General features: G+C 38.8%; 1 protein-coding gene across 2 annotated transcripts; it reads right to left on the bottom strand.

Annotated features, from left to right (window-relative positions):
* Positions 1-985: 985 nt before the first annotated feature.
* LOC124644624 (zinc finger protein 345-like) lies at positions 986-18,843 on the bottom strand. Of its 2 annotated transcripts, XM_047184115.1 has the most exons (14): positions 18,630-18,843; positions 16,688-16,807; positions 15,560-15,728; positions 14,424-14,596; positions 10,628-10,773; positions 10,121-10,193; positions 8,546-8,754; positions 7,854-7,964; positions 6,720-6,827; positions 5,734-5,946; positions 3,658-3,769; positions 3,077-3,187; positions 2,218-2,370; positions 986-1,919 (listed from the first exon to the last, which is right to left on the bottom strand). In XM_047184115.1, exons 1-14 carry the CDS (start codon positions 18,759-18,761, stop codon positions 1,773-1,775), a joined length of 1,977 nt encoding a protein of 658 aa, XP_047040071.1. In that variant the 5' UTR covers positions 18,762-18,843; the 3' UTR covers positions 986-1,772. The 2 variants fall into 2 exon arrangements, with proteins under 2 accessions (XP_047040071.1, XP_047040070.1); XM_047184114.1 differs by lacking the exons at positions 986-1,919; positions 2,218-2,370; positions 3,077-3,187; ... (5 more) ...; positions 10,121-10,193; positions 10,628-10,773 and adding an exon at positions 12,119-13,406.
* Between the last annotated feature and the right edge of the window lie 113 nt (positions 18,844-18,956).

Consider the following 18,956-nt stretch of genomic DNA (forward strand, 5'->3'; position numbering starts at 1 on the left):
TAATATTCACTAACTCTGTGTTTTTTTCTATTTGCAATAGATGGCGCCACTTTAACCTTGACTGAACCTAGTTTGCTTATTTTTTTTTATGCTCAAGTAACTTAAAGGAAAAGCGCAATTTTTCAATGCAAACATTGATGACAAGCCAACTATATACTTAATAGGCAACTTTCAAAAATGCATTGTCTCACGCGTCTACAGAACGATTAACAGAAATTGGTTCATTGCTCATCCCCTGTAGGTGATAACGTGATAATATGTAGCCTATGTCCTGACCCGACCTATATATTCATGCAAAATTTGAAGTAAATCCGTGCAGACAAATAGACCTACTCCGCTCAATCGGATAAATGATAAACGGGCTATTTACACACAGATCACAGATACACGGAGATTTTAAGATCGGTCCAGTTGTCCCTGAGATTAGCTAGTTCAAGCAAACAAACCTCAGCTTATAACATCAGTAGGCCTACATTTGAAACGCGAATACTTTGTAACTCTCATGTTGGGTTGCCATAATAAAACAACAAAAATCGTTGTAAAATTATTTACTTCATTACTTTTGTATAAAATATGACTTAAACATTAAATTATATCTAAAACATAAGTATATAATATGGCAATTTTTCAATACATTTAGTTTATTATACTATTTTATTATCCTAGGAGCTCACTTTACCATCCCGGGTAAGGTCGGTAATACAAGGTGTTGATTTGCGTTTATGCCATATTTCAGGAGGAGGACACAAAATACGTAAATAATCGATTGGAATTACAGTAGACGGGAAATAGCTAATATCCACTGCTTTTTTGTCATTTTAATGTCGTAGCATTTCAGAAGTAATGAATGAAATTTATATATGATCGTTGCGTATGCTTTGTGTTTGCGTTTGTGTGAGGGCGCAGCACGGTTTTAAGGCCAGTAACACACGCGCCAAATTTAAATACGGCTAGATGACATTGACGGAATTCTTAAAAAAACAAAAAAAAAAAAAAATTTTTTTGTTGATTTGGGTCAAGAATCATTAGCATAGTTACGTCCTTATATGGCACGGATGCAAATCAACAGCTTGTATTATTAATCAAATTACATAAATACAAATTGTTGATAACAATACGACAATAAATTAAATATCGTATACCTCTAATTTATTTTCTCAGTCTAAATATAAACAACTAGCCGTTTTCCCGCGGTTTCACCTGCGTCCCGTGGGAACTACTGCCCGTACCGGGATAAAATATAGCCTATGTTACTCGGGAAGAGTGTAGCGCCCCAACAGTGAAAGAATTTTTTTAATCAGTGATTAATTTGGTGATTCGATAAACTTAAAAAGAACTGCACTAGTTCTTTTTAAGTTTATCGAATCATCAAGTAGATAAAATATTTATGCGCAATTATCTCATATTTGGCTGTACTGATTTTGATGAGGTTCAGCACACTATTTATTAGCAGAAGGTTTTAAGTATATTATCGAACTCGGTTTTATTTGTCGTCGTATTGTCATCAAGATTTTGAATATTGATAGCTATAAACTACTAGCTTCCGCCTGCGGTTTCGCCCGCGGAGAGTTCGGTTATATCGCGTTTCCAAGAGAATTCTTCAAAAGTCCGGGATAAAAACCATCCTATGTTCTTTCTCAAGGTAAACTCTATCTCTGTACCAAATTTTATTAAAATCAGTTCAGTGGTTTAGACGTGAAAGCGTAACACACAGACAGACAGACAGAGTTACTTTCGCATTTATAATATTAGTTAGGATTACACACTGATTTTCACACGATATTCTGAGCTATTCCAATAGGTTGTAAATGCACTATATTAAGGTTTCCTGGAATGGCTTGTTGGAAGTATTGCATTCGGTTCGCGAGTTCGATTCCCGGGTAGGGCTCTTCTTTCTTCACTGGGGGAGGTCGCGGCGGCTGTGGGGTAGAAACAATATTAAGTATATTTTTGATAATATATTTTTATATGGGGAAAAATTGTTTGTCTATTGAAAGTCACTCAGACTATATTTTGGTAGCGAGTGATTGTATGAGTGAGTATAACGAGTGAGTGAGCGGGTGAGTATAGTATGAGTATGTAAAGCGTACGTGAACGTGTATAGTGAGTGAGTGAGTAAGTGGGTGAGCAGAGTGAGTGAGTGAGTATAGTGAGTGAGTACGGTGTGTGTAGGTGAGTGAGTATAGTACATGAGTGATGTTTTAAAATCATATATACCTTGATCTTCTTATTGTCGTGCATCATCTTAGTATGCTTGTAGATGCTGGTCTGCCACATGAAGGTGGCCGGACATAGCTTACATTTGTACACTTTGCTGTTTGGCCGGTTCGTGTGCATTGACCATACGTGACCTTTAAGGCGTTTCACCGTCTGCAAATAAATAAAATGTAATATTTTTTTGTGATTTTCGATCAAAATTAGCGATGGATAGATTGTGTAAAAGTTGATATGGCTAGAAAGAATGTTAATTGTGAGATGATGTGAGGAGAGTACTTCTATCTGCCGTCATCTCACAAGTGGAAGGAGAAAACATGTTGCGCCGACCACAAATTATATTGGGGACTAGCTTTCGCCCGCGGTTTCACCCGCGTCCCGTAGCCGGATGGTGACAAAAACTATCCTAAAACCTTTTCCCACGTCTAAGTTACCTCCCCTCTAATTTTCAGCCAAATCGGTCAAGCCGTTTTCATGTTATGTCGTGACAACGGAAAGCGGGTTTCATTTATATATATATAGATAAGGGCAGAAGGATGATGTAACATTTATTTCATCGGTTTTAGATAGGTATTCTAGGAAATAAGAAATAGCTAGTAGCTAGAAATAGGTATTCTTGATATCACACGGAATGGACAACTGACTATTATATAACTACACTCTGCCACCAGTTTCGTCCTATGGAACTAAAAAGAAGTAGCCTATAGCTTTCCCTAATAAACTAGCTATCTAACAAAAAATAATTTTAACACACTGAGATTAACGCGTTGAATTAAACAAACAAACTCTTCATCATTATAGTATTAGCATAGATAGCGCTATGACGGAAAGAAAGTAAGATAAATCTATGAGTCCAACTCACCTTGTATGATTTCCCACATATTTCACACAAATGTTCACCTTCCTCTTCTTTCTTCTTGCCTTCGTGTATGTTATTGACGTGAACTACTAATATCTTAGCCGTTTTAAATGCCTGAAACAGAAATACATGGTTAAAAAAATTCAAGATAAACAAGCTTTTTCATAAACTCGGTAAGACTGGTTGTCACACTTTCTAGCTTCTGACTACCCGTAACGACTGCCAAACATGTTCAAATGACAGCCGAGACCTACAGTTTACCGTGCCATGCGAAATACGGAGGAACTCGTCATCACAAGATGGTCGAAAAATGTATATCCTATGTTACTCGAGTAACTCCCCAACGGTGATTCAGTAGTTTGAAGCCTTTAGGATACAAAAAAATCCTTTTTCTATAGTAATATTATAAAGACCCCTATATAAGATATTTATATTTATTATAAGATACCTATTGGAAAGCTACGCTCTTCCCGAGTAACATAGGCTATATTTTATACCGGTACGGGCAGATGTTCCCACGGGACGCGGGTGAACCGCGGGAAAACGGCTAGTATTATATAAAGAAGTATAGATATACTTTTTACCTTGAAACACACGCTGCACTGGTACTTGATAATCTTCAAATGATCCCAATCTATGTGGTCGGTGAGACACCATTTTGTGGCAAATTTCTTACCACAGTAGTTACACTCGTGTCTGTAAATACAAATATAGGATAAATTCATTAATATGTATAATTGAATAAAGGCCAAAAAGTTGCCAGTGGCCAGTGGAACAAGTTTCTAGAAGAGATAAAAAGTTGCTAGCCCAACAGTGATGCATTGCCAGTGGTAAAATCTTACTGTACAAAGGTTGCCAACATTATAGTTATCGGCACGAATCTTGAGCGCTGACATTCACCTGCGCAGAAGTATAGTAAGTTCAACTCAGTCGTGCGCGCGGCCCTATGTGTGGGTAACCCTTGTACATACACAGTGACTTTGTGTGCGTGACAAGAGGTACAGTCGGGTACAAATACAGTTATTTAGGGGTTGTATACGGCTGTTTAAAGTACAGTTATTACGTAATTTAGTTTATTTATTTATAATGATTCTGTATCGCTACTTGAAAAATCAAATGATGAATTTTCGGATTCGCTACTTTCACCAATGTTAATTATAAATTCTGACTCCATGTCAAAATGTCTATAGTATTCTTCTTTTTTCTTTTGTACATGTCGACAAGTATTACCCAACATCCCTTCATCAATTTGACTTAAACGTTCATTTATGAGTTTCATTATTTCCGTCTTATTTTGGTCGACATTATGCGAAGCAATATAATTTTTTAAAATTCCCCACACATTTTGTTTCCATTATTATACTAAATTATAGGTCTTTTACATTCTTAGTCCACACATTTATTTATTGTCCGCGTACCCCGAGCTAGAAAATATGTAAGGAGTATTTAATTCATCTTAGATATTTCACTTCATTTATTTCTTAGATACTGTCAATGTCAATTTGAAAAGCCGTATGAGAAAATAGTGATAAACTGTAAAATGTAATAATAAAAAGCTTTGAATGTTGTTTCATTTTTTTGAAACGCTACCTGACTCCTTAAAACATTTTCTCCGTGAAGAACTAGACATTTTCGTAAACGACTGTACCCATAACAAAAAGCGATGAGAACACGTCATGCTCGGACGACGTCACTGTCACACGAATGAAAGTTGTATATTTACAAGCCGACGCACACATAGGGCCGCGCGCAAATCTGAGTTGAACTATCTATAATTAATTGGGTCCTTTTTGTGGTATGAAGTGAGGCGCGGGGGCGGGGTAAAGCGGTGATTGGCCCGCAGCGCATCGCGTCATAGCCGTCACTCGGGATTGGTTCTTTGCTAATAAATCACTTCTGCGCAGATGTAGGTCAGAGCTCAAGATTCGTGCCGATAACTATACAAAATGTCGTTAGTATGACATAATTTTATTATGTTTCATTATGTTATGCGATAAATATGGGGCCAAAAATATTACAGTGTGTTACGACCATCATGCGTCAATGTTAACAGTGAGATGTTGAACACTGCCGGCGTGACAGAGAATATCGCTAGCGTATCACAATATCATCAGTGTTGCCAGCAACGCGCTAGTTTCGCTAAAGTCAAAAACTTACTGTAGAAGTGTTGCCGCCTTGCCGGTAAGACAAAATGTCGCCGTCGGTATTGTGTTGCCATTTCGCTTGCGTGACGGAATGTTACCAGTGTTGTTGCGCGACAGGCGTGAGTGTTACCAGCGTGATAGTGTTGCCAGCGTGATAGTGTTGCCAGCGTGATAGTGATGCCAGCGTGATAGTGATGCCAGCGTGATAGTGTTGCCAGCGTGATAGTGTTGCCAGCGTGATAGTGTTGATAGCGTGATAGTGTTGCCAGCGTGATAGTGTTGCCAGCGTGATAGTGATGCCAGCGTGATAGTGTTGATAGCGTGATAGTGTTGCCAGCGTGATAGTGTTGCCAGCATGATAGTGTTGCCAGCGTGATAGTGTTGATAGCGTGATATTGTTGCCAGCGTGATAGTGTTGCCAGCGTGATAGTGTTGCCAGCGTGATAGTGTTGCCAGCGTGATAGTGTTGCCAGCGTGATAGTGTTACCAGCGTGATAGTGTTGCCAGGTTACTTACTGGAAGGTATCAGCGCAGACGTGCTTCTTGCTGAGCCGCATATGATTGTTGTAACAGTCGCGGCTGGCGAATGTCTTGTTGCAGGCGCGGCAGGCATGAGTGTTGCCAGCATCACGTTCGCGGTGGTTGCGAGTGTGACGAGCTAGGTTGCGCTTCCATTGGAAGAGTTTGCCACAAATAGGGCAAGGATAGGAGTGGCCCTCGTGGATAACACTGGAAACAAGAAATTTCAAGTTCATCATCATCTTCCGAGCCTTTTCCCACCTTGCTGCGGGATTGTTTGAAAGAGATACCGCGGCCCTGGTACATAAAAGGCCTACGACGGAACACGACGGTTTTTAGTCAGTAAGAGTCTGACACTCCCTCACCGCTGCTAACCCACAGCGGGAGGGGATCATTTGATAATTTTTCACGTCGTTATAAAAAAATGCCTTTTCACACCTATGTCGGGGTCGGCTTCCAGTCTAACCGGATGTAGCTGAGTACCAGTGCTTTACAAAGAGCGACTGACCTATCTGACCTCGTCAAACCAGTTACCCGGGCAACCCAATACCCATTGGCTAGACTGGTGTTAGACTTAGGGTCAATTCCCACTGAAAGAGCAGCGGCCGGCAGCGGCCGTAAGAGCACGGACAATGTAAGAGCGCGGCGCGGCGCGGCCCGCCGCGCTCGCGCTCAATCACTTGCATTTGCGGCCGCTGCCGGCCGCTGCCAGCCGGTGCTCTTTCAGTGGGGATTGACCCTTATTGGCTTCTGACTACCCGTAACGACTGCCAAGGATGTTCAATGACAGCCGGGACCTACAGTTTAACGTGCCATCCGAAACACAGTCATTGGTGTCTAAGATATACTTAGAAAGTACATACAAACTTAGAAAAGTTGCATTGGTACTTGAGAGGTTGGTTTTTTGCCCACTAGGCCACCACGAATTTTTTAGATATGTTTAGAAATAAAGACAAATTAATAACAAAAAAAATATTACTCACGCATGCGCTCTATAGCTCTTCTTCGTGTGGAAGACTTTATCACATCCCTTGCACGGTATATACAGCTTCGGTTTCGGCTTAACGTCCCCACTCTGCGGCTGCATGCGGCTGCAATAGTGTAGTAGTTTGTGATGAGAGTGATGACAGTGTGATAAAAGTGTGATGAGAGTGTGTTAGTGTAACAATAATAAAACATTGCACGGAGCTTAACGTCCCCACTCTGCGGCTGCATGCGACTGTAATAGTGTAGTAGTTTGTGATGACAGTGTGATAAGAGTGTGATGGTGATAATAAAACACATTGCACGGTATGAACGGCTTCGGTTTAACGTCTATATACTCTGCGGCTGCATCCGACTGCAATATTGTAGTAATTTGTAATCATTATGTGGATGACGACGATGATGATGATTTTTATATTCATGAATTTATGCATTCCACGATGTTACAGTAGACGTTGTACGCCCTGTTAGGGCTTGAGGATGATGAATGTGATGAAAGTGATGATAATGAGTGATGGTGTCGATAGTCTGATGATGATAGTGTAACAATGAGGATTGTATGTTGATCAATTATGTTACGGCCTGCGCCGCTTGGCAACACAGTCGGGCGGCGGGGCAAAATGCTGGGGAAGCGCGGGACGTGCTCCCTGGCAACACCGAGGTGCCCGCCGCGCATCACGCCACCTGCGCGCGAGCCAATCGCAGGCGGCGATTCGAACTGCGCCCTGCGTCATCCAACGGGAGGCCGCCACGGTGACGCCGGCGCGCTGGAGAAGGGGCGAGGACGGAGGCGTCGAGAGCGGCGCTCGTCCACTTGCCTTCACGGGCCGTCGAGATCAACACCACTGCCGATACGTAACGGGTCCAACGCATCTCTGCAGTCTAAATTGTATAACCTAATCTCGAGTGAATAATTCATTGTAAAGTTTTGATAATTAATATAAACCAGTAATAAGTTGTGCATTCGCATTTTTATTTGAAGACGCAAGCGCGTACAATTATGTTTTGACAGTGTCACCATCAACATTATCAACTATTATTGCGGGATAGCAATGTTGTGATTTTGATATTTATGATGTGTGTGATGACAATAACCTAACAATGATTATAATATGATGATGATGATAACTCACTTGAGATGGTATTTCAGCGTCATTTTGTTGGCAAACACTTTCCCGCAACAATCACACTGAGGTTTTTCTTGACTGCAGACGCCTCGATGGTAGGCTAACTTCGATTTTGTACTGAAACAACAACTTACTGTTAGAATATAAATCTGTTACTTTTGGTAATTTTTAGATTTGTTTTTATTTTATTTGTCATTTTGACATACAATGAGTTCAAAAATTCAGCCCCAGTTAAAATACATTTGGAGTAATGTCCAAAAGTTGATCAAGTTTGACTTAGAACGGTCCAATTTCTAGAATAAATGCTTGAAAAGTCGCAAAAATCTTTTTAGTTGGTTGAATGTTTTTTAAAGGCCTGATAGGTTGAGTTCCGGATGGATGAGAAGTACAGCCGAAATGAGAGACGATGATGATGATGATGATGGCAGTGATGATGATGATGAAATGATGATGACTATGATGATGATGATGATGCTAATGATGACTATGATGACAAAGATGATGATGACAGTGTTGATGTTCTACTCACGTAAAGCTAGTGCCGCAGGTGTAACAGACATGAGCATTTATTTCCGCATGAGTAGCTACATGGCGCAGCATGCAGCGCTTGACTGCGCTAGTGTAGCCACACTGCACCCACTTGTAGCTCTGCAAGATGACTATGATGATGATGATGATGATGATGATGTTCTACTCACGTAAAGCTAGTGCCGCAGGTGTAACAGACATGAGCATTTATTTCCGCATGAGTAGCTACATGGCGCAGCATGCAGCGCTTGACTGCGCTAGTATAGCCACACTGCACACACTTATAGGCCTGTAGGTGTAATTTCTTGTGTGCTGAGACGTTATCCTTGGTTAAGAAGTAGGCTTTGCATATGTTGCATTGGTGGCAGACGGGGCCTTTCTGTAAGGAAAAATATTTTTAAATAATAATGGCATCCAAAGTCGATTTCTGTCACGGCGCGGCGGCTGTTTTCATACAAAGTGTGTCGTACGTAATCACATAAAATTAAATATACGTTAATATACTGATTAATACATGTCGATTAGCACAAAGAAAAACATAAAATTCGTAGAATTAAAAAACGAATTTTTCAAACAAAGTAAATAGAATAAAAATCTGCGAGAATAAGAACACCATATAAGAGTCAGTCATTACAAACAACGGAAAATCTCCCTTGAAAACTGACAGCTGTCAACCGGTCAAAACATTCGATACTCCTAACTTTATCTCTACTTTACACATGATGTTGTAAATTATAAAAACGAAAAATGACTCCTGTGGCTAAACCACTGAATGGATTAGGTTATTTTTTTACAATTCGCCATAGAATATCATGAAGTATATGTGATAGGATTTAATGTGATTAGGTACGACACACCCGATATGTAATGTTAGTAAGAACAGAAAACTTATAAAACTAAAGTTATTCGTAAAAGGAAATAATCATTACTAGCTTTTGCTCGCGACTTCGTTCGCGTGGAATAGTGACTACCGGCAGATTTTTGGTTTGCCTAATAGATGGCGCTATATGTCCGGAATAAAAATTAATTTTTATTTCTATATTTTTTGTAATAAAAACTATTCTATGTCCTTTCTCGAGTTCCAAACGATGTCTGTACCAAATTTTATACAATTCAGTAGTTAAGGCGTGAAGAAAAGACAGACAGACAGAGTTACTTTCACATCTACAACGTTATTTTTTGTTTGTGCGAAACCTGAATATAGTTTGTTCAGAATCAGTAACTGAATCGATTCCAATAGTTTTTACACCATGTTATATTTTTTCCCAAAATTATCTAAAAAACTTTGAATGTTGGACACCACAAATAGGTATTTATTCTCGCACAGCAAAGGTCACGGCGAGTTCATAGCGGGCGCGAGCGCACAGTGCTGTCGCGTTGCGCGGCATGTGTGCGTTTTGTGGTGAATATGTATTTTTACGGACAGTCCCGTAACTTAACAAGCTTATAACTTTGTGATTTTTCATGATACGGTTTTGAAATTTCGTACATAGATTCTTTACATAAAAATACTAGATAGGTGTATCAGGTTTCGCATAAACAAAAAATAACGTTGTATACTAATATTATAAAGCTGAAGAGTTTGTTTGTTTGTTTGAACGCGCTAATCTCAGGAACTGCTGGTCCGATTTGAACAATTCTGCGGCTAAGACTTTTTATCCGGGTTCGTGCAGAGGTTCCCACGGGATGCGGGTGAAACCGCTGGCAGAAGCTAGTTTATAATATTAGTCAGGATTAAAACTCACCAGTTGATGTTTTCCGTTCATGTGATCTTGCATCAACTTTTCCGTATTGAATGCTTTGATACAGTCATCGCACCTGAAAATTGTAACGAGCAAAAATGACAAAAAAAAAACACGTTTGTTGTATGGGAAACCCCCAAAATATTTGTTTTATTATTGTTTTCAGTATTTGTTGTTATAGCGGCAACCAAAATACATCATCTGTGAAAATTTCAATTCTCTAACTATCACGGTTCATGAGATACAGCCTGGTGACAGACCGGACGGACGGACGGACAGAGGTGCGAAAACAATAGGGTCCCGTTTTACCCTTTGGGTACGGAACGTTAAAAAAATATTTCCTCTTTATTATATTTAATCACAAAAACATCATCTAAGCCATAGGACGTCCACTGCTGAACATAGGCCTCCCCCTTAGATCTCCACAGATACCTGTTGGAGGCGACCTGCATCCAGCGTCTTCCGGCGACCTTTATAAGGTCGTCTGCCCACCTTATATTTAATGCTTACCTATATTTAATTTTCTGAAACTCCTTGCTGTTCAGATCTTCGATTCTAACTTTCCACATCTCATCTTCTGTCATAGTATACAATTCTACCAAATTCTCCGGTAGATTCAGTAACTTTCTACCCTTTTTCACTTTTTGCTCGATTTGCTCCTTTTGCTCGTTAGTGTCTGGAGATTTTTGCTTTTTTTCTTTCTCTTTGTGAATTTTTGGGGATGCCACCTGGGAAAAAAAACATTAAAATTATTTTTAAAACTAATATTATAGACGAGAAAGTTTGTGTGTGTGTGTGTGTGTGTGTGTGTATGTTTGTAACTTCTTCGCCGACTTAGCAGTAGTACAGGTCTTACATAAAAATGTCTTTCGTACCATTTTATTTTACAAAAAATTACGTTTGCTCTATGGGAGCCCCCCAAAATATTCATTTTATTCTAGTTTTCAGTATTTGTTGTTATAGCGGCAACAGAAATACATCATGTGTGAAAATTTCAGCTCTCTAACTATCACGGTTCATGAGATGCAGCCTGGTGACAGACGGACAGACGGACGGACAGAGGAGCGAAAACAATAGGGTCCCGTTTTACCCTTTGGGTGCGGAACCCTAAGATTATCGGTATCGTAAATTTGGTATTACACTTAGTGAATACCAGTTGTTTCCCAGCGTTTTCTAAGGCGTCCCGTGGGATCTACTCCGCGCATCTGGTTAAAAAGGAGCCTATAGCCTTCCTCGATAAATGGGCTATCTAATACTGAAAGAATTTTTCAATACACTCCAGTAGTTCCTTAGATTAGATCTTTCAAGCAAAATTAACTGTTCAGCTTTATAATTTGTATTAGTCTTCATCCTCCGAGCCTTTTTCCCAACTATGTTGGGGTCGGCTTCCAGTCTAACCGGATGTAGCTGAGTACCAGTGCTTTACAAGGAGCGACTGCCTATCTGACCTCCTCAACCCAGTTACCCGGGCAACCCGATACCCCTTTATAATTTGTTTTAGTATAGATAGATAAATAATTTGGAGTAAAAGGTGAATAAAAAATATACTTTAAGTACAAAAAAATCCTCATTTATTCCTAAAAAAAATACAACAATTTAGAAATCCAAATTACTTATATTTTTCAGTACTTTAGTACATATTAAACATATTTTTTGGAAATGTTACAAAAAAAAACTGAGCTGTATGTATAATGTAGGTACATCAAAATCACATCAAAACAGGTTCAGTCTAAAGTGAGATAATGGCGCACAAATATACAGGTCAAACTGAAAACCTACTATTTCTGAAGTCGGTTAAAAATTTAAACATTTAAATGACTAAGTAAATATTCGAATTCTAGTTTCCGCCTGCGGTTGCACCCGCGTCCCGTGTAAACTACTGCCCGTACCGGGATAAAATATAGCCCATGTTATTCAGGAAGTGTAGCTTTCCAGTTATGAAAGGTTTTTTTAATCTGTTTAGTAGTTTTGAAGCCTTTCGGGTACAAACAAACGAAGAAACAAACAAAAAAAAAATATTTATTATATTAGGACAAAATAAACAGATTTAAGTAATTTCAGTACTACTTCCTTCCAAATCGTTGACAATCAATTCTCTATTATAAGGATGAATTCCTGTACTTTTGAAGCCATTTACGATATCTTTTAAATGTAAATTTTCACTAAATACTTTTCCTACTAAATGAGGTATTTCATATATACTAAATTTCTTATTGAAATTGTTGGTCAAATTCTCATTAAAAGACTTACTTACAGATTTTTTCAAAGAACTGAAAATTTGGTTTAAGGGTTGTATATTTTGCCCAAAATATGTTGGTATTACCAGTAAAATTATATCATTGGCTTCACAAAACTCGATGCAGTCAATACTCAAATGATAGGTCTGATTTTCGAGCAGCAAAAGCAATTTTGGACCTATAGACTCTTTCAAATGATTTTGAAAATGGTTTAAAAATACGAGGAGGTCTGAATTTTCAGTCCAATCGGGTAAATTCTTGAGGTCGATACCATGTTTTAAGAAATTATTAAATGTAGTGTTTTCAGTAATTTTTAAACCGTCTTCAATTTTTATTTCCACATCTAAAATTGAAGAATTCACGTCTTTTTCGGGTGGTATAAAAAATAAAGAGGGTATGATAAACCCAGCAGCATTAGCCGCGTAAGTCAATTTAACTTCTGAACTTTTTAAAGCTAAGGGACCACTCTTAGTATTTATTATACTAATCTTATTTTTATCTTCCTCTATATTAAAACCGATTTCATCAACGCAAAAAATATTTTGAGAACCAAAATTAAATTCACTCAGAGTAGACCAAAGTCTATCGTAGAAAATTTTGACTTTCTCTTTAGAACTCAACCTTTTAACTTTATCTTCTATGCCTTTATTTTTGAAAACAAAATTTTTGTACCAATCTGTACCGGCCGTACCACTTTCCACCCAAGATTTTGGTCTTTTGATCCCTAATTTCGAACTGAACTCTGAAGCGTATATTCTGACAATTTTTGACGAAAGACCGAAGTATATTAGACCATATTTTTCCAAGTAAGACGTTAAGACTAATTCCTGTTCTGACGAAAATATAGTGTTAGACGCATACCCCATTTTGACGGGTTGGTTAGAAAATTTCCTAAGAGATTTATATCGTCTCAGAGTGTTAAAATTTACGTTAAACATATTGGCGGCTTTTCTTAGTGAAGTCCCTTTCAATGTTTCGTGGTAAGCTGCCTCGAAATCAGCGGTATCGCATAGGCCACGGGTGGATTTTCTTGGTTTTTTGTTCGCTGGCATCTAAAACAATAGTGTGGTTTGAGTATTTTTGAATTTTTAGCAAATATTTTTTTTAATAATTTAAGAATTTTGACATTTTTAATTTCAATATTTTTATAATGCATTTTTACCGACTTCAAAACTACGAGCTTTTCTGTTTGACCTTTATAGTAACTACTAGATTTCCGCCCGCGGCTTCGCCCGCGTTGAGTTCGATTATATCGCGTTTCCAAGAGAATTCTTCAAAAGTCCGGGGTAAAAACTATCCTGTGCCAAACTCTATCTGTGTACCAAATTTTATTAAAATCAGTTCAGTGGTTTAGACGTGAAAGCGTAACAGACAGACAGAGTTACTTCCGCATTTATAATATTAGTAGGGATGTATTTTTGCGCGATTATCTCACGATTTTATTTAAGTTTTTTTTTCCATTTGTGTTAAATAATTTAATAGTTTTTAAGGTTCGTGTCCGAGGGGTAAATCAGGTACAGCACTCATTACTAAGACTTCACTATTCGTCTGCCATGATTCATAGACTGTTGCCTTTATATCAACAAATACTGAAAACTAGTAATACTTTATGATATAGAACCTTCCATGAGCGAATACATGCCTACTTTGAGTATACTACTAACAAAACCAATGGACCTGAACCTAAAGATACCTATATCTTTTTAGAAACCTACCTATGTTACAGCGCATTTTTATCGTCCCATTGCTGGGCACAGGCCTCCTCTCACACGGAGAACGAATGAGCATTAATCACCACGCTTGCTCAATGCGGGTTGGTGATTTCAGACTTTATAGTCCAGGTTTCCTCAAGATGTTTTCCTTCACCTTTTTATCAGCCATTGGTGTCTAAGATATACTTAGAAAGTACATACAAACTTAGAAAAGTTGCATTGGTACTTGCCTGAACTGGAATCGAACACACGCCCTCATACTCGACAGGTTGGAAACCTACCTATACTTTATTTACTACTTTTCCACGGAACGCGGGTGAAAGCTAGTAAAGTACATAAATAACACAAAATACTCACCCTATCCCGTCTCCTCTCATCCTTCCTCTTCTTCCGTCCCTTTTCCTCCTTCTCTTTAATCTTAGACAGCTGGACATCCTCATCGGAAGTCAGATCATGGTCCAGTAGAGGTACCTCGTGGAATATGTCTGCGTATGTATGGTCTGAACTTTCTTCTTTCACTTCTGACGTGTCTGAAAGGGGAGGATGGATGTTTTATTATTTAAAAAAAAACTGGCCAAGTGCGAGTCGGACTCGCGCACGAAGGGTTCCGTACCATTATGTATAAAATGAGCAAAAACAACAAGTTTGTTGTATGGGAGCTCCACAAAATATTTATTTTATTCGAGTTTTCAGTATTTGTTGTTATAGCGGCAACAGAAATACATGATCTGTGAAAATTTCAGCTCTCTAACTATCACGTTTCATGAGATACAGCCTGGTGACAGACGGACGGACGGATGGATGGACAGAGAAGCGGAAACAATAGGGTCGCGTTTTACCCTTTGGGTACGGAACCCTAAAAATAGGGAAACATTTTTTTGTTGTATGTAGGTTTCAAAACTAGTGGAGCGATAAAAATATATATACTGTTGGGAAGCTAAACTATCCCAGAACAACATAGGGCCTATGTCATTGGCTGACAGAATACCTGTCCGGGTCATCTGGGTATGTACGTGAAGTAGTTTCCATGGGAAAAACACCCGTGTGTCAGCTTCCAGTCTGAACGGATCAATCGAGTACCACAATGCCACATGGAGCAACTGCCTATCTGACCTACACAACAGTACATCCACTTATTTCTTCCCATACCCGAAAAAATATAGCCTAGAATAGAGTCTTCCATATTGGTTGTGTAGTTTTACAGCCTTTAGAGTACAAACCAACAAAAAAAATGTTATCTCTTTATTGTATAAGTTTAGATACTGTCATTGAACATCCTTGGCAGTCATTATGGGTAGTCAGAAGCCAATAAGTCTAACCAAGGGGTATTGGGTGCCCGGGTAACTGGGTTGAGGAGGTCAGATAGGGCAGTCGCTCCTTTTAAAGCACTGGTACTCAGCTACATCCGGTTAGACTGGAAGCCGACCTCAACATTGTTGGGAAAAAGGCTCAGAGGATGATGATATAAGCTCAGATACTGGACAAAAACTCACCTAATTCGAACTTAACATCGTCATCTTCTATCTTAATTTCCACAGTTTTGTCATTAGTAGCGGACACTTTGGTCACAACATCACAGGACTCCACGTCAGTTGTTATAAATCTGCTAACTCTGCTATTGCAGTGGGGTAGGAAGTCATTCGGGGAGTCTAGGAATGTGCGCTGAAAATATAACATTCATTTACATACATAGACTGAGAAAATGATATAAGTTGTGGTGGCCTAGAAGGTAAAGTAATAATAATGGCGTCCACGGCCGATTTCGGCTACGGCGGCTGTTCTCATTTAAGGACAGGACATATGACGATGGGACGGCAATCCGACACCACCGGAAAGAGATCAGGCGCAGGACCGACATTAACGTGCTCTCCGATGCACGGGTGAATCAGTCACCAACTTCCGGACTACGGGCTGCTTTGTGAAAGTTTGAGAAAACCCACAAAGCCATTTCGGCCCGACCCGGAAATCGAACCAGAGACCTCGAGCACAGCAGCCGCGCTCGCGACCACTAGACCAACGAGGCAGATGATAGTACATATATCTCTCAAGTTTGAGTGTGGTTTCGATGCTGGGTCAAGCATTTCAGAGCCTGAAAGTCGGTGATTCATACACCTGTGCATCGGAGAGCTCTCTCTGGTGGTGTCGGATTACCGCCTCATCGCGCTATGAGAGTAGTTCTCATAGGTCTATTTGAAATAAGAATTTACTTTGACTTATACCCATTTTCACCTACAAATACCTTAATATTGGGGATCCTCTTAGGCATTTAGGGAACACTTAATACGAATTTCGTTTTCACCACCAAAGTTTAAGTGTTCCTTATGACTTCAAATATTGGAGCCCTTATTCTAAGTGACACTTACAGCCAGTTTCTTCATCAAAAGTAAAAGCCAAAGTAATTCATTCAGTCAAAGTAAAAGTAACAGTCAAATTCGTTTTTTCAAGGCTAAAGTAACGGCAAAACTAATAGATAAAACAGATTTGACCGTTACTTTTACTTTATGACATTACTTTGGCTTTTACTTTTGATGAAGAAACTTTCTGTTAGTTTGGGAAATGTTAAGATATTGTTGGTGAAAACGGGCATTAGATGATAAATAGTTAATTTAACAAAAACCAACCTCTTGAGAGTATTTGATGAGAAAATCAAATGACTGCAGTATCTGATCCTTGAACCTGAGAGCAGATCTGATGTAAACCAGGCATTCCCAGCATACTTGTACTTCAAGACCATCCGGCACCTGGAAGTTTACATATTTTATACTTTTCTTATAATCAAAGTCAAAGTCAAAAATCGTTTATTAAAATAGGCTAATTATATTCGCACTTTTTAACATCAAAATTACAAAAATGACAGCACCCCCAATACTTCTTAGTGTGCCCCCCTTTCACCACTTCCTAGTGTTATGGCTGGAAACAAGAAGCGGTGAAGAACAAACTTCCCAGCAACACAGCCGTCTATTACAATTTAATTTACAATTACACAATTCAATATCATAAATCAATAGAGAACACCGAAAAATACAAAATCTTTAATTAATTAATAAATACTAGTTTTGGCTGATGTCACCCGGTTTTTTGAGGGAAATACTGCCCATATGTGGTTTAACCCCTTATATGCCAGTGGCGGGGATCCACGCAGACACAATGGGTTTTCTATTGTTCTCTAATTAGTGGCATTTAAGCACCTAAAAGTAGCCTAATTGCTATCTTTTTTTTTAACAACTTCAAAAATAATTAACTGACCCCTCCCGCTGTGGGTTAGCAGCGGTGAGGGAGTGTCAGACTCTTACTGACTAAAAACCGTCGTGTTCCGTCGTAGGCCTTTTATGTTCCAGGGCTCTTTCGAACAATCTCGCAGCCCTAACTATTTGCTATCTCAACTTATACATATTATAAGTACCTAATGTAAGTCTCTGACTTCCCCTGAGACGACCCACGGACCCATTATTTTGATAAAACTAGCCGTTTTACCAGGGTGGGAGGAAAAGTGTAGCTTTTGAATAATTTTTGGTCAGTGGGTCATCTTAGGGGCAAAGTTTTTTTTTTCAAATCGGTTCTGTAGTTTCGGAGCCATTAGTATAAAGCCCCCAGTACACGTTGGCCTGTGTTGGGCCAAGCTTTGCAATGCACAAATGTAGGCCACGATCAAATGGTGTTTACACATTGGCGCATGGCTCATTGCTGCCTGGCAAATCACTTGCGATGGACGTCGAGGTAGTTACGGCTGCGGCTGTTTATTTGTATACTACACTACTATATTTATACTATACTGTACTACTATATTTATATTATACTACACTACTATATTTACTACTTTATTTATTGTTATACGCAACACAAAAGTGTACTATCCTCAGCGGCCGGTGACGAGCTAAACATTGGCCGAATGTGTAAACACCACACGCCAAGCTGGGCCACGATTCCTTTGATGTGTGCCCAAAAAACCGACAACTCGCCGAATGCGCGCCAACCTTGACAAATGTCCGCCAACCTGCACCAATACCCCGTGTACACATTGGTGATGGCGTGTATTGGCCGCACTTGGGCCAACGTGTACTGGGGCCTTAAAAAAAACCTCTTTAATACATATATTGGTAAGTATGTATAGATAACTCCCAAATGTGTCCCGATTTCGGTAAGTAGGTAGGTAGTCTTCTATCGATATCTATATAAAATATATTTTCCGTTTTTATAAAATTAATGTCCTTAATTCCTTTCGCATTTACATAAAAAAGTAAATAATTCAGCATTAATCGATAGCTTATTCCAAGCAGATTCTAAAACCATATCTATAAATAATTAAATATCTCTTTTGATGCTTTTATCAAATTAAGAATGAATCTGAATCTGAAAGTGGTTTTAATAAAAAAATATAAAAATGTAAACAAAAAAAAATATATACGCATCAACAAATGGCCGATCCAAGGATTTCTGTTCCAAGTTTTTGAGTGTTTTACTCCGAAATATGTATTAAAGTATATACATATATTACTTTTAAATACTTCCTATTTAATTCTAAGCGGGTTTTAAAAGGAATTTTGTAGTTATAACGTAACTTACGTCAATATTTCCTAGCAAACGGAAACATTCTTTGATGTCTCTATGATAAAACATACGACGATTATAGCTTAAGCAGCCGACGCATATCCCGTTAACATTGTAGCCTTCAATATTTATGTTTATTTCCTTCATTTTTATTGCACTTCTAGTGTTTAGAAGATGAAAAATTATTTAGCAACAAAAGAAACTTCATCGCTTTCTTTCGGCCATTTTAACTGCGGGCAGCTATGGTTTACATTCCATTCGTCCAAATCTCGAAAAAAAAACAAACTCTTTTTGGCTAATAACAGACAAAACTCAACAAAAGTTTTATATCTTGATTATATT

Source organism: Helicoverpa zea, chromosome 30, assembly GCF_022581195.2.
Source record: "Helicoverpa zea isolate HzStark_Cry1AcR chromosome 30, ilHelZeax1.1, whole genome shotgun sequence".
Lineage (NCBI taxonomy): Eukaryota > Metazoa > Arthropoda > Insecta > Lepidoptera > Noctuidae > Helicoverpa > Helicoverpa zea.